Here is a 12,444-nt window from a genome sequence, read left to right on the forward strand (position 1 = left end):
ATTTGCAACTGTCCGTGGGTTTATTTGGGGGTTTGGGGGTACCTCTTCCACACAGTTTCTCTCCCTCCATTTCAGTTATTCCCTCTGGGAACCAGGCCAAAGAGCAAATAGGCTGTTGTGGGAAGAATCTGGGCTTGAGGTTTTCAGCAAGGGAAGGTCTTAGCTGTTTGCTGGATTTTCTAATGTGTGGAGTGTGTGTGTGCAGACAAGCCTACAGTGGCTGTGAGTGGGCTGGTCTCCATGCTCTAAAGAAGAGCGCTCTGCTGCTGTTTTGTACATCTGTGAGATGTGTTTTCATCTCCTCTGCCCCCCCCCACCTCCCAGACTCCCTTCCAAAAGGGGAATATACTTCCCACAGAGACAGCAGAGGTAAGGAAAGACACGTCACGTCATAAGTCAGCCTTAGGAACAGCTTTATTATATACTTTACTTCCACCAAAAAGAAAAAGGCAAGGGAGCTAGCTGGCAGACGGGCCAGCTCCTGTTTCAGAGACACAAGCGAAAGGCCACACACGGAGTCCGATGCCCCCTCCGACCAGATGGTCCAAAGCAGACCACGTACACAGCACAAAGACTGGCAAGGATGCAAGGATGCCAACGTGTGTGTCCTTATTGGCTGTTTGAATACAATCTTTAAAGAGTGTTTTGTTTCAATTTCACAAAGCACACAGACAACATGGCAACGTCCAACCATTTTTTTTGGGGGGGGGTTAGGGTGCAGAAACAAAATTATACCATTTTTTCATTTTTGTAGCACCATCATCCTCTTCTTAACACCCACTGCATTGGTGATGCTCAGCACAAAGGCATTAAATTCAGACTGTTCTGAAGCTTGAAAGAGAGCCTTGCCCTCTGAAAGACGAGCAAAGGCATCCTCAGTGTGTGATCATGTACCCAGGGCTCGGTAAGCTTTTACCACAGGAGACCTGTGTTAAGCTTTGGCGGTCTGCCTTGATAACCACCCCACTCCTCTACTAGAGACCGGCCGCCAGCTGCCGAGAGGAACACTGACTCACAGAGCTTGATAAAAATACAGAGAACTATCTTCAGGGGCACAGACCAAGTCCTGAAATACGGAGGGAGTCAGGAGACAAGAAAGAATATTATACAGAGATACCCACAGGAGAAGTCACCGGAGTAAGGACCGGAGTGGAGTAAGGACCAGAGCTGGCTGCTCTGTTGGCCGTTTCTCTGCTCCAGGTGGCACTTGAGCAGCTACTTTCCCTTGCCCTGAGATGGACACTTCTCCTGGATCTTCTGGGGGAACTCCTCCACGCATTTTGTTTGGGCCAAATCCTGGCATGGCTCCACACACTGAGGCAGGCACTGGTCTTGGCTTGGAGGCAGGCATGGATCTTGGCCTTGCTGGGGGCAAATTTCTTGACTTAACTCCTGGCTCTGAGGGACGCACGCCTCTTGAGCTTGTTGTGGACATTTATCTTGGCAGGGGTCCTGACAGGAGGGGACACACACCTCCTCAGCTTGTGCCTGGCATTTTTCTTGGGTCTTTTGAAGACAAGGAGGTGGCACGCATGGTTGCTTGCACTGTTGATCGCTGAAAGACATCTCGAGTGATTTGAGGAGCCTGAAAACACACAAGATTTGAGACGCGTTGCATTGAAAGCACCAGGCTGGGAGCTAGGAAGGCATGAGTGTGTGTGGATGATGGAGAGAGGGATGAGGAGGGGAAGATAGTTAGCTCAAAGACTGATGGTCTTCATCCCTTTCTTTTGTGTCCTTATATTACCTCCCTCTGACACTTACTTCCAAGGTGAAAGTATTCTCCTGGGATTTTTTCCTGGATAGTCACAAGCTGAAAGGCCCAATCCTATTACAGAATTTAACTAATCATTTTTAAAGAAATCAGGTACAATACACTAAATAGAATGCATGAGCTAGTAAAAACAAGCTGTTTAACAATGGTAGTAGAAAGTATAGTCTAGGGTAGTAGTGTGTGTGTGTGTGTGTGTGTGTGTGTGTGTGAGAGAGAGAGAGAGAGAGAGAGAGAGAGAGAGAGAGAGAGAGAGAGAGAGGAGCATGCTTACCTGATCTCCAGTAAGATTCAGTGAAGGCTGTGGATTGTGGCCTGTAGGATGGTGGGGACTTTTATACAGTGCTTGGTATGGCCTCCTGACCACCTGTAGGGCCACGTGGGCTAACGTCCTAATTGTGGAGTTGCCGTAACAAGCTTCATCACGAATGGTTTGAGTCACTGCTTGTGATGCCTGTTAATCAGCCTGCATTTTGGCCTCTGGGTTCTCACCAGACCTCAGCAGGGAGGGGCTCTGCTCAGAACTCTTTCATTAGAGGCAGCAGGAAAAGAATGTCCATAAAATGTTATCTGTCTGTTAAGCCAGGGCTGAGGTCCCTTGTCTGCTCACACTGGCTCAGGATATGGTGAGAGATAAGATCAACCTTGCTCATCTGGTCTTTGCCAGTAGGAAAAAAAAAATCCACACCTAAGGCCTGGGGTCTGTGTGAGTTAAGGACTTGTATGGTTTGTTTTAAACATTTCCACTGCACGTTCCTACATGAAACACAAGATCCCTCTGTACATTTTGTCTGGGCTAACTCAATGGCTCTACACCTCAAGGCTCTACACTGATGTTGCCTTGGAGGTAGACACAGAAGCCCAACCCAGGGTCAATGGTTTGTCTTGGGAGTCTAAGGTGAGGATCCTGTATAAAAGTCTTGAGGAAAATTACAGTAATTTCTTGTTCTTGAGTCATGTAATATGGCGAAAAGGGAAATAGAAGAGGCCATCGTCATTTTCTCAACTTGGAGTTCTGGTGCCCTCTGAAAAGTAGAGTTTTAAGGAGCCAGGCGTGGTGGTGTGTGCCTTTAACCCCAGCACTCGGGAGGCAGAGGCAGGCGGATTACTGTGAGTTTGAGGCCAGCCTGGTCTACAAAGTGAGTCCAGGATAGCCAAGGCTGCACAGAGAACCCCTGTCTCAAAAAAAAAAAAAAAAAAAAAAAAAAAAAAAAAAAAAAAGAAAGAAAGAAAGAAAGGAAGGAAGGAAAGTAGAGTTTTCCAAGTGGCCAAGGAATAATTTAGAGCAAGGTGAGCCTGTCTCTTAGCCTCAGGAAAAGCTTGTCAGAGTTAGATCAATGAAAACTGGGGGGGTGGGGGTGGGGGTGGGGGTAGGGGAAAAAGTTTGAAAGCAATATACACCTTTCCACTGTGTCTTGTCACCGGACTCAGCAGTCTTGAAGTTCCACCCAAGTCGGCCATTTTACGAGTCTTCCCTGGTAACTGTAAACTAGGAAGAAATTCACTTGTTTTAAAAATGAAATCCCATAATAGTTATGTTTGTAATATATCTGACACTTAATGATGCTGTTATTCTCAGTTGTAAGTTCTAACTTAGGACAAAATCGCATCTATAATAACTGGAAGACAAGAGAAGATAAGTGATTGTTGACAGGGTACATGCATCAATGAAGGAATACAAGGTGGGTGTACTCAAAAGCCGCAGCCCCGTCACAGATAGTTTTTTCTCCTCTTCTGTTAAAATAATCCATTTGAAAACTCATGTAACACACACAAGACAGCATATGTAGGATTCTTAAAGTGGCATGAGAAATAGCAATTTGCTTTAAAAAAAAAAAGGTAGAAAGTACAACCCAAGGCAGAAGCAGAACAGGCCTCCCTAAGAGGCAGCAGCAGAGAGATGGGGGAGGAGGGAGGGAAGGAGGGGAGGAGGGGAGGAGGGAGGGGAGGAGGGAGGGGAGGAGGGAGGGGAGGCTTACTCAAATGCTAACAAAACTTAACGAAGAGTGTGAACTGTAGAGCCCAGTAAGGTAAAGACTGTTAATAGAAAATAGATGATATTAATCTATTCAATTAAATATTAATATTTAATGGAAAAAACACTCATGAGAGGAGTTTCTAGAGTCCCTAAAGTGATGAGCTTATTTTACCTGTTAATGTTGATTAAATTTCAGCAACTTAAAAAATGATGATGTCATGGGCTGGAGTGACTTTTCAGTGGCTAGAGCACTGGTTGCTCTTGCAGCTGACTGACTGAGGTTTTATCCCAGAACCCAAATAGCAGTTCACCACTGTCCAGAACTCCAGTTCCAGAGGATCCCGCGCCCTTTGCTGGCCTCCTCAGGCACCACACTCATGTAGCGTACATACATATATTCATGTGAAAGCAGATACCCACAATATAAAAATAATTTTCAGAGGTGATAGTGCTCCCTTTAATTTGGGGCTGAGATAAAAAAAGAAGTAGATGTAGTTCATTTTCTGAGAAGTGATCAGCAGAAATCAGGAATGTCTCTAAATGTTAACAACATAGGTTTGGGGTACTTGATATGTCAAAAGTTTTTCATCCTATAGCATGTGTTGTGTAGAGCATGCACATGAATATGCAGGTGTGCGCACCCATGTGGAAACCAGAGGCAGACGCAACGTGCCCTCTATTTCTCTCAGCCTTCTTTTTGGAAGTTTCCCATTTCAGGTAGGCTGGCTGGCTACTGAGCTCTGGGGATCCCCTTGACTCTGTCTCCCGATGCTGGAGCTACAGGTACTCACAGCCATGCTGGGCTTTTTATGTGAGTGTTGAGAATTCAAACTTAGGTCCCCTTGCTTGCATGGCAAGGATGTTCCCACACTGAGCCAGCTCCCCAGTGCCATCACATGTTTTTGAAGAAGTGAGGTTGGGGGCAATACAGGTGGGGATATTTGGCTTTGTGACTGCTGCTTAAAGGATCGGTGTAGCTCCAGCACAGTTCTGGCATGGTGATGGGAGCCATGGTGGAGGTGAGGGGTTTGGAATATTGATGAATGTATCAGAAAAGCTAAGGTCGTCTGAGGGACTCTGGGAACTGGGTGGTTAGCTGTGAGATGGGATGGGAAGGCTCTGCTGCTCATTTCCGTTCCTCTTTGAGCTAGGCACCACCCTGCTCTTTTGGGGACTCACATTAAGGAGATGCACAGAGGCTGGCGGTCACATCCCAGACATCCCTTTTGTTGATCTTGGGAGGCAGCGGGAAGAAGAAGGGCACTTTCAGGTAGGTCTGAGGGCAGAGTCATAGTTAGAAGGGTTTTGAGGCACAGAGATCTAGTTTGGGTGAAAGGAGCCTCTAGAGGCAGCTTAGGCTAGGCACAGGTGAAACATAAGGGGAGAACATCTGTTTCTGGAATGTTCTTTAAAGATGGTGGATGAGATGGGCTTGTTGATGCCACAGGTTTTGGATAAGCTCAGAAGCTACACAGCCCTGTGAAGAGCATGGAGAGGCCAGGCCATACTCTCACTGCAGTGCAATAGCCCATTTAGACAGAGCTCTGAGTTTGGCTTTTCCAGGGCACCCCTGCCCCTCCCCCCTCCTGTCATTGAATTAATTCATGACCATTCTTGAAACTGGTGGCAGAGTCCTCCTGAGGAGGCCAGAAAATGACTTGCCAACGACATTCTACTTACTCAGTAGGATTGGTGGCTGTGTTTGGTTATAAGGCAAGAGAGAATGAACATAGAAGGTGGAACCCAGTTGCCCATCAGTTGACTTGGAAACAGAGAGATTGTCTTGGGTTATCCAAGGGAAGGGTGTAACATAAACACAAGGATTCTAGAAAGATCAGAGGAAGAAGAAAAGTTAATGTCTACTGCGAAAGACTACACTGACCATTGCTGACACAGAAGATGGAAGAACACGCAGAAGTGACAGCAGCTAGAAAAGCTAAGAACATGGCCTCCAGGAGACTCCATAAAGAAATGTAGTCCCGGCTGTCACTGATTTTAGTCCACTGAGACTACCTGTCCTTTTTGTTTGTTTGTTTGTCAACTTGACACAAGCTAGAGCTATCTGGGAAGAGGACTGTCAATTGACAAAGTGCTCCCATAAGATTAGCCTATAGGCAAGCCTATCAGGTATTTTCTTGATTATGGATTGATGAGGGTAGCCTCACCCCTGGGCAGGTGGTCCTAAGTTGTATAAGAAAGCAAGCTGAACAAGCCACGAGGAACAAACGAGTAAGGAGTGCTTCCTGCATGGCCTCTCCATCAGTTCCTACCTCCAAGTTCCTGACTTGAGTTATGGTCCTTCCTCAGTGATGGGCTGGCTGGGAGTGTGTGCTGAAATAAACTCTTTCCTTTCAGAGCTGGTTTTGGTGATGGTGTTTTATTACAGCAGGAGAAAAGTAACTAAGACATGCCCGTGACTTCTGACTTGGAGAACTGCAATGCAATTATGACATTTTGTTCTACTATATTTGTGGTAACTTGTGTCATACATGCTAAACAACAACAACCACAACAACCACAACCACAACATCTTTCAATATATGAAACTCTTGGGACCTTTGAAAGACGAAGGTCTCAGATGAAGCAATGGAATCTCCCCATTCCTTGGTTTAAGAAGATCCCTTTACTTATCCTATCAACACTTTCAATCAAGACCTCACTTTGGTAAAGAACGCTTAAACACTCATGGAACAACTGAAGTCACGGTTCAGGGTTGAACTCTACCACATAGACAATGTGCAGTGTTGGATTATTGGCAAACTCCCTTAGGGATGCAATTTCTCTTTTTATGTGAGAAGGTAAAAATAGTAGTTCACAAATTTTTGTGAGACTAAGTTAGAGTATACAGTAACGTTTAATACTCTTTTACTACTCATGAGGCCCTGTATTGGCACAGAAATAACTTTTTTCATGGATCCCTCCTTGATTTTTTTTTTCCCAGTCCTTCGTTCTATGTCCTTTACTCGGATCCTCTACCGTTTGGCCTTTGAGCATACTTTTCTTTTCACTGTGATGAGTAGACAATATATTCCACAGGGCCTTGTGATACTGGCTCTGCTCCTAACAGGGTCTGACCCCTCACTGGACCCTCCCTGGCCCATCCCAGCTTTCTCATTCTGTGACACTATAAATGTGAGAACGAAGAGTAAACTTGAGTACTTCTGTGCCTTCTAAGGGTTTGCTCATGTGTGCGTGGTCCTTTCTCCTTGCATAGGAGACCCAGTCTTTTGTCCTCTGCATGTAGCAGAGGCTGGGAAAGGGGTACCTTAGATGATCTAGCATTTCCTTGTTGAAAAGTGGGAGGTTTGGGGGATCCCAAGTCTTTCAAAAACCAACCTTAGTGGACCGGATAGTTGGTGACAAGGCTTGGATATCTTTGGGGAGACTGTCCCAACCCCGCATCTTAAGATGACTAATTTCCCTGGTTAAGTTCAGTCTTCTAGTAAGACTAATGCTGATCTGATTTTAAGGGTATCTGAGGATCTAGACTTCTGGAGCTGTTATTATTGGGAGCCAGGACGTAATTAGACAGAAGAGACTGAGGTGTATGCAGAACATTGTTTTCCCTCCATTCCCATCAAATAACAATCTCCTTTGTGTAGATCATAAGAGTTCCCAGACTCCTTTGATTCATTCACCTGCATATTAAAGGGCAATGGGCCTGATAACACTGAAAAGTATAGAATATGTGGCTCATCCTGTTTCCTGGTGAGCAGATGCCTCTGGAGTTTACTGAGCTTGTGAATTCCTTGTGGAGAGAGCAGTGTTCTTCTTCTGCCTTCTCCTTGCGTCACCTACGCAGAGTCTGACTCAGACAGGCAGAAGGTGTGGATCGCAGGCCCTCCAGGCCAGGGGTTCGTAGGAGAGCACCTGCTTCTACTTCCTGGCTTTAGCCCCAGCACGTGATTTTTTTAACTGGCAACCTGGACCTACCTATCAACCTTGATTGTTAAATGACGAGATGGAGGTGTAAAACCATCTGGACCTTGTTCAAGGTCCATGGGAGAAGTTCATGCCTTTTGCAAAGGACATGGAAGAACAGACTATTGTGTTGGAGATTGTGGACGCGTTTCAAGAAAGATAGCACGTGTGCGTGCCAGCCTGTGGCTCTCACCAGCTTGCTGTGTGTGAGAAAATATTCAAATGCATGTGCCTTCACCTTCGAGCGGGGAAGAACCCCCAGGACAAGAGATGCAGACAGACATGGGGACAAATGAGGTCCTCAAACTGCTTAGCTTTACTGTTGGTCTCCACCCTTCCCACTTTCGAGTCTCAGTCCTGCCCCCCTGGGGCCCTACATCAGGGTAAGAAATCTGACAAATAACTCACAACAGTTTTTGATACAATTTTTCCTCACCCAAAAATGCCACTTCCATCTCAGACAGTGCTCTGAAAGCCTCCTTGGGTTCCTCTGTGAGCCCAGCTAGGAAAAGGGTGAAGGTGAGGGTCCTAGCTGTGTTGCCTTCATAAGGTATTTTTCATCTTTTCCTCCTCTCTGCCTTCTCTATTGCTTTAGTTCATCTAGCAGATGACAAGCAGCCCCAGAGCCTTTCCTCTAGCGCCATGGGCATCCTAGCTGGGCTGGAGTTTCAAAGCCACCCAGTGCAAGGGATCCTTGGTGGCATCTGCTCTATGACTCTCTGAAGAGACCCTTCGGACTGCTTTGCTGGAGAGAGAGTTCCTGGCCCTGCCCACCTCATTTTCTGTAAGCCATCTGTCCGGCACTGCCCAGATTCTGGTGATCTCACTCTTAGGGTGTTGCTTATTTGTACAACCCTCTACCATTTGCGGCAGAGTCTTCATGACCGCTGTGGGATCTGGGAGTAATTACAGCATTCTGTGGACAGCTGGCATCCTCATCCCATCCCGGTCTTCTTCCCCAGAACTGCCTTTGATGTAGCTCTTTGTTGTGAAGGTAACCATTACGATGTCTATCTTCAGTTTCATGTACATGGAAGGGACAAGTAAAAAGCTGGCTACAGACGTTTTCACGTTCTCAGGCCTGGCCTTCTCCTAGACCATACATGGGGTTCTAGAAACACGGAGGCTACAGTTCTTGGCCTATTTTTCAATGCCACCACTTGGAAGGCCATGCATTCAAGGTCAAGGTTCCTTCTGGACTGTGCATGTGCCCTTCCAAGGTCTGTCAGAGACTCTGGAAGTCCTTGAAACACTGACAATTATTTCATGATTATTTGTTTTTATTCTGTTGCACAGTGAATAAATTTAGAAACCAATAGAGGTTTTTTTTTTTTAATAACTCCCTTGTACTAAAACAGTGAGGACATGAACAAATGTTCTCCCATTATTATTATTCAGAGTGGTTTTGTGGTGAAAATTCGTGCTTCCTGAAGCAAGCTGAGGCCTTATTATTATTATTTTCTTTAATTCTTGCTTTTCATGTTGGCCAGCAGATCCAGGGCTTTGGATGTATTGAAGTAGTCTACCACTGATTCATAGCTCCTGCTCTTGCCAGGATAGACTTAATGGCTGAGGAGTGAGTGACCCATCAAGTAACAAGTCTAAATTGAATCCGATCCTGATGACTATTTACAATTTAGATACACCTCACTCTAGCCTCTGCCTTCCCTCCCCCCTTCTCTTTGCTTTGATTGCCTCTGAAGTGAGATGTTTTTCCTGGTGTTATCATCAGTTGACCTCAGGCCCCCCCCCACCTCGTAACCTAACAAGGGTTTCCAGAAGTTTCTGTTGTCCGCCAGACACCTTTCTGGTGTTAGAATGTGGGAATTCTGGGGGCAAATCTCCCATCCCTGCCAGGAGACACTGGACTGAGACCTTTTTCAGGTCAGAGAAAGGAACAGCTTCCACATCCGGAGACTGAGAAGACAGTGCCCTGAAGTCCTTGCCTTGCTTTGCCTCCTAAATAATAAGTGTGTGGGTTCAGTCAGAAGTTGTTCTGTTGCCGTTTTCCAGGCACTGTTTGCACTGTCTGTGTCTGCCTTTCACAGCCAGTGAAATGCCTTTAGAGGGACTGGAAGCTGTTGGCATGCTGAGAGTCCATTGGGGGAACCATCCTTGGGCCAGCCAGCCTCTCCCATGAACTCTTACTGCTACTGCAGAGCATTCCAAGGATATTTCCCTTTAAGCGTTGTAGGCTACTATAATGATCAGATGGTTTGACCTGTGTGACAAAGCTGTCAGCCGCCTGGCTACTGGAGTAAGCTCATGACCTTCTAGGAAAACACGTGCTTGCCTGGAGATAAGAGGAGAGCACCCTGACCATTCACAAGCCACATGTGTGGACCTGCTCACAAGACTTCACAGACAGAGTGGGATGTGTGCTGAGGAGGAGGGAAACTGACAACCGTGGGTGAGGCCACACACACAGGCTTTGCTGTCGCGTGGTACAGTGCTCTTTAATTCTGTATCCCACTCCAGGATCCGTCTCAGCAGTAGGAGCCATTACATTCTTTCTAGTGAATTTATCCAGTTTGCTCTGGACTCTCTAGCTCCTTGTAAAATCCTTACTAAAATATCAGGTGTGAACGCCTTCCCTAACTGCGGTCCTCCTGAAAGTACCAGGTGTGAACGCCTTCCCTAACTGCGGTCCTCCCTAAAATACCAGGTGTGAACGCCTTCCCACAAGTCCTTCAAGTTTCTGTACTTCGGTTTTAATTTTCAAATATAGATTTACATACATGTGCAAAAACAGAGGACCTATGTATTCTTTATTGAGGTTCTTGAGATAGTGACATTATTGAATTTTAATTACCAAAGCAAGGTAGATGAGGCCACCCACACCCCCTTATTTTAATAATGTCTACCTCTGTGTCTGCCAGGGATGCCTGGGAACAGGAGAAGTATGGAGCAGCGGGGCTCAGGTGGGAGCAATGTACTGCCTCTTCACCCGCTGTCCACTGGAGTGGTTTGCAGCCTTCCTGATGCTAGGAACCCTTTGACACAGTTCCTCCACAAGACCATTTCATTGCTACTTCATAACTGTAACTGATACTGTTCTTAATCATAATGTAGGTAACTGACACGTGGGAGATCTGACATGTGACCCCTGTGAAGAGCGCTCAGCACCGAAGGGGCTGTGATCTGCAGGCGGAGGACCACTGGTCTACTGTGTCCCAGTACGTTAAGCACCTGATGTGTGCCTATGCCTATCTCAAATCTGAAAATAGTGCTGTGACAGCGGTACTGTTTGTGCCATCTTCCCTCTGAAATCGTGAAGGAAACTTAGGCGTAGGTAAGTTAAATACCTAATGCAAAGTCGCGGTGTTGTCAGTGGGTGGAGCTAGATCAGTAGTTCTCAAGCTCCTTAGTGCTCTGGCCCTTCAACGCGGTCCTTACATCGTCGTGGTGACCGCTCCCCCCTCCCCGCCCCCCAACCATCAAGTTATCTTTTTGCTACCTCGTAATTGTAATTTTGCTACTGTTCTGAGTCATAACGTAAATATCTGATATGCAGGATATCTGATATGCGTTCCCTCAAAAGGGTGGGGGAGCCGCAGTGAAGAACCACTGAGCTAGAGTTTAAAGCCAGGCAGTCTGTCAGAACCCCTCTGCGTAAGTGATAACCAGCTGGACTAATAGCAGATTGGTAGTATGCTCCTCCTTGAACTGTTTTCCTGGACGTTTGACCAATGTCCTGCCGCCACCCTCCCCCCCACTCCCCCGCCTTGTTTTCTGGGTTACATACTTTACCGGGCACAAGCACAGTTGAGAATCACTCATTGCTCTCAGGAAAGGCACTTTCCTCTACGTCACAGGAGGAGCCTACGGGTCCTCCGAGACCACGCGGCCAGGGGTTGCTTCCTGGCATAGTGCTGTGTAAGCCGCCACCACAAAATAAAGCAAACCCTCCAAGGCGGCAGGAGTGTTGCACAGCAGAGGAACGTGTTTACTTGTCAGTCCATGGTTTCACTTCTGGCCCCACAAAGTTGTAGGTGGTAACGGAGTCCAGTGGTCGTAGGGTTGGTGTCGCAGCCCACGGTGCCTCACTCTGGGGGTGGGCATGGAGAGGGGCACTTGGGAGGGCAGGGCTTAACACATACCTTGTAGGGGCATGGCGGGGGGCACGCTGCGGGGCATGGCAGGGAGCACGGCGGGGGGCATGGCGAGGGGCACGGCGGGGGGCACGCTGCGGAACATGGCGGGGGGCATGTCATGGCACATGTCCAGGGACACGGTGGGGGACACGGGGGGCATGGGGGACACTTTGGCGGTGGTGGGCACTTTTCCTGTAAACACTTTTCGGAGCAGCGTTGCAGCAGCTTCCTTAGACAGCTTGGCTGGCATTTGGTCTCGCACTTTTGTTCGCATTTGGGATCACAGGGCTTATTCTTATCCTCACTCGACATCTCTTCTGCGGAAATCTAGGCCTGAGGAGAAATGAGAGACAGGGTGTCAGTGAAGGACAATACACGGAGCTCCCTCCTGACAGCCCGGTTCTCTCTCGTCCAGCAGCTTTTCCTGTGTTCAAGCTCTACGTCATCTCCCTGAGAGCTGTCCTCGTCTGTGGACTTGGGGTACGTTTGGGCTGCACTCTGATTTTCTCTTACCCTGTTTTCCTCCATTCTAGACTTCATGAAGGTGCGTTCTTAGGGTCCTGGGATGTCCCAAACAACCACAAAACCTGTAAATTCAGTGTTGTTGGTATTTTTCTTTTGTATGTAACCCCACGTGTTTAATATAGTCTATGCAAACCATTATTTAAAGGAGTTCGTAA

The 12,444-nt window shown here is 47.1% G+C and overlaps 2 protein-coding genes across 3 annotated transcripts in view; both read right to left on the reverse strand.

Moving 5' to 3' along the window:
* Positions 1-396: 396 nt before the first annotated feature.
* Positions 397-2,184, reverse strand: PRR9 (proline rich 9). The gene is made up of 2 exons (XM_084768685.1): positions 2,046-2,184; positions 397-1,585 (listed from the first exon to the last, which is right to left on the reverse strand). The coding sequence occupies exon 2, from the start codon at positions 1,564-1,566 to the stop codon at positions 1,216-1,218; it is 351 nt and encodes a 116-aa protein (XP_084624811.1). The 5' UTR covers positions 1,567-1,585; positions 2,046-2,184; the 3' UTR covers positions 397-1,215.
* A 9,294-nt stretch (positions 2,185-11,478) lies between these two features.
* LELP1 (late cornified envelope like proline rich 1) overlaps positions 11,479-12,444 on the reverse strand; it is a 1,889-nt gene continuing 923 nt past the window's right edge. Inside the window, exons 2-3 of one of the 2 annotated variants that reach the window (XM_084768666.1) lie at positions 12,278-12,351; positions 11,479-12,091 (exon numbers count right to left, since the gene is read on the reverse strand). In XM_084768666.1, the coding sequence (XP_084624792.1) occupies positions 11,714-12,091; positions 12,278-12,304 (405 nt within the window). In that variant the 5' untranslated portion in view covers positions 12,305-12,351 and the 3' untranslated portion in view covers positions 11,479-11,713. The remainder of the gene's footprint in view (positions 12,092-12,277; positions 12,352-12,444) is intronic. The other variant, XM_084768665.1, reaches the window with a different exon arrangement.

Source organism: Acomys minous (assembly GCF_964271855.1).
Source record: "Acomys minous genome assembly, chromosome: 19".
Taxonomy (NCBI): Eukaryota; Metazoa; Chordata; class Mammalia; order Rodentia; family Muridae; genus Acomys; species Acomys minous.

What these genes read in the sequence shown, in the direction of transcription:
- PRR9 (XM_084768685.1), bottom strand. Translation starts at nt 1,566, where the DNA reads ATGTCTTTCAGCGATCAACAGTGCAAGCAACCATGCGTGCCACCTCCT.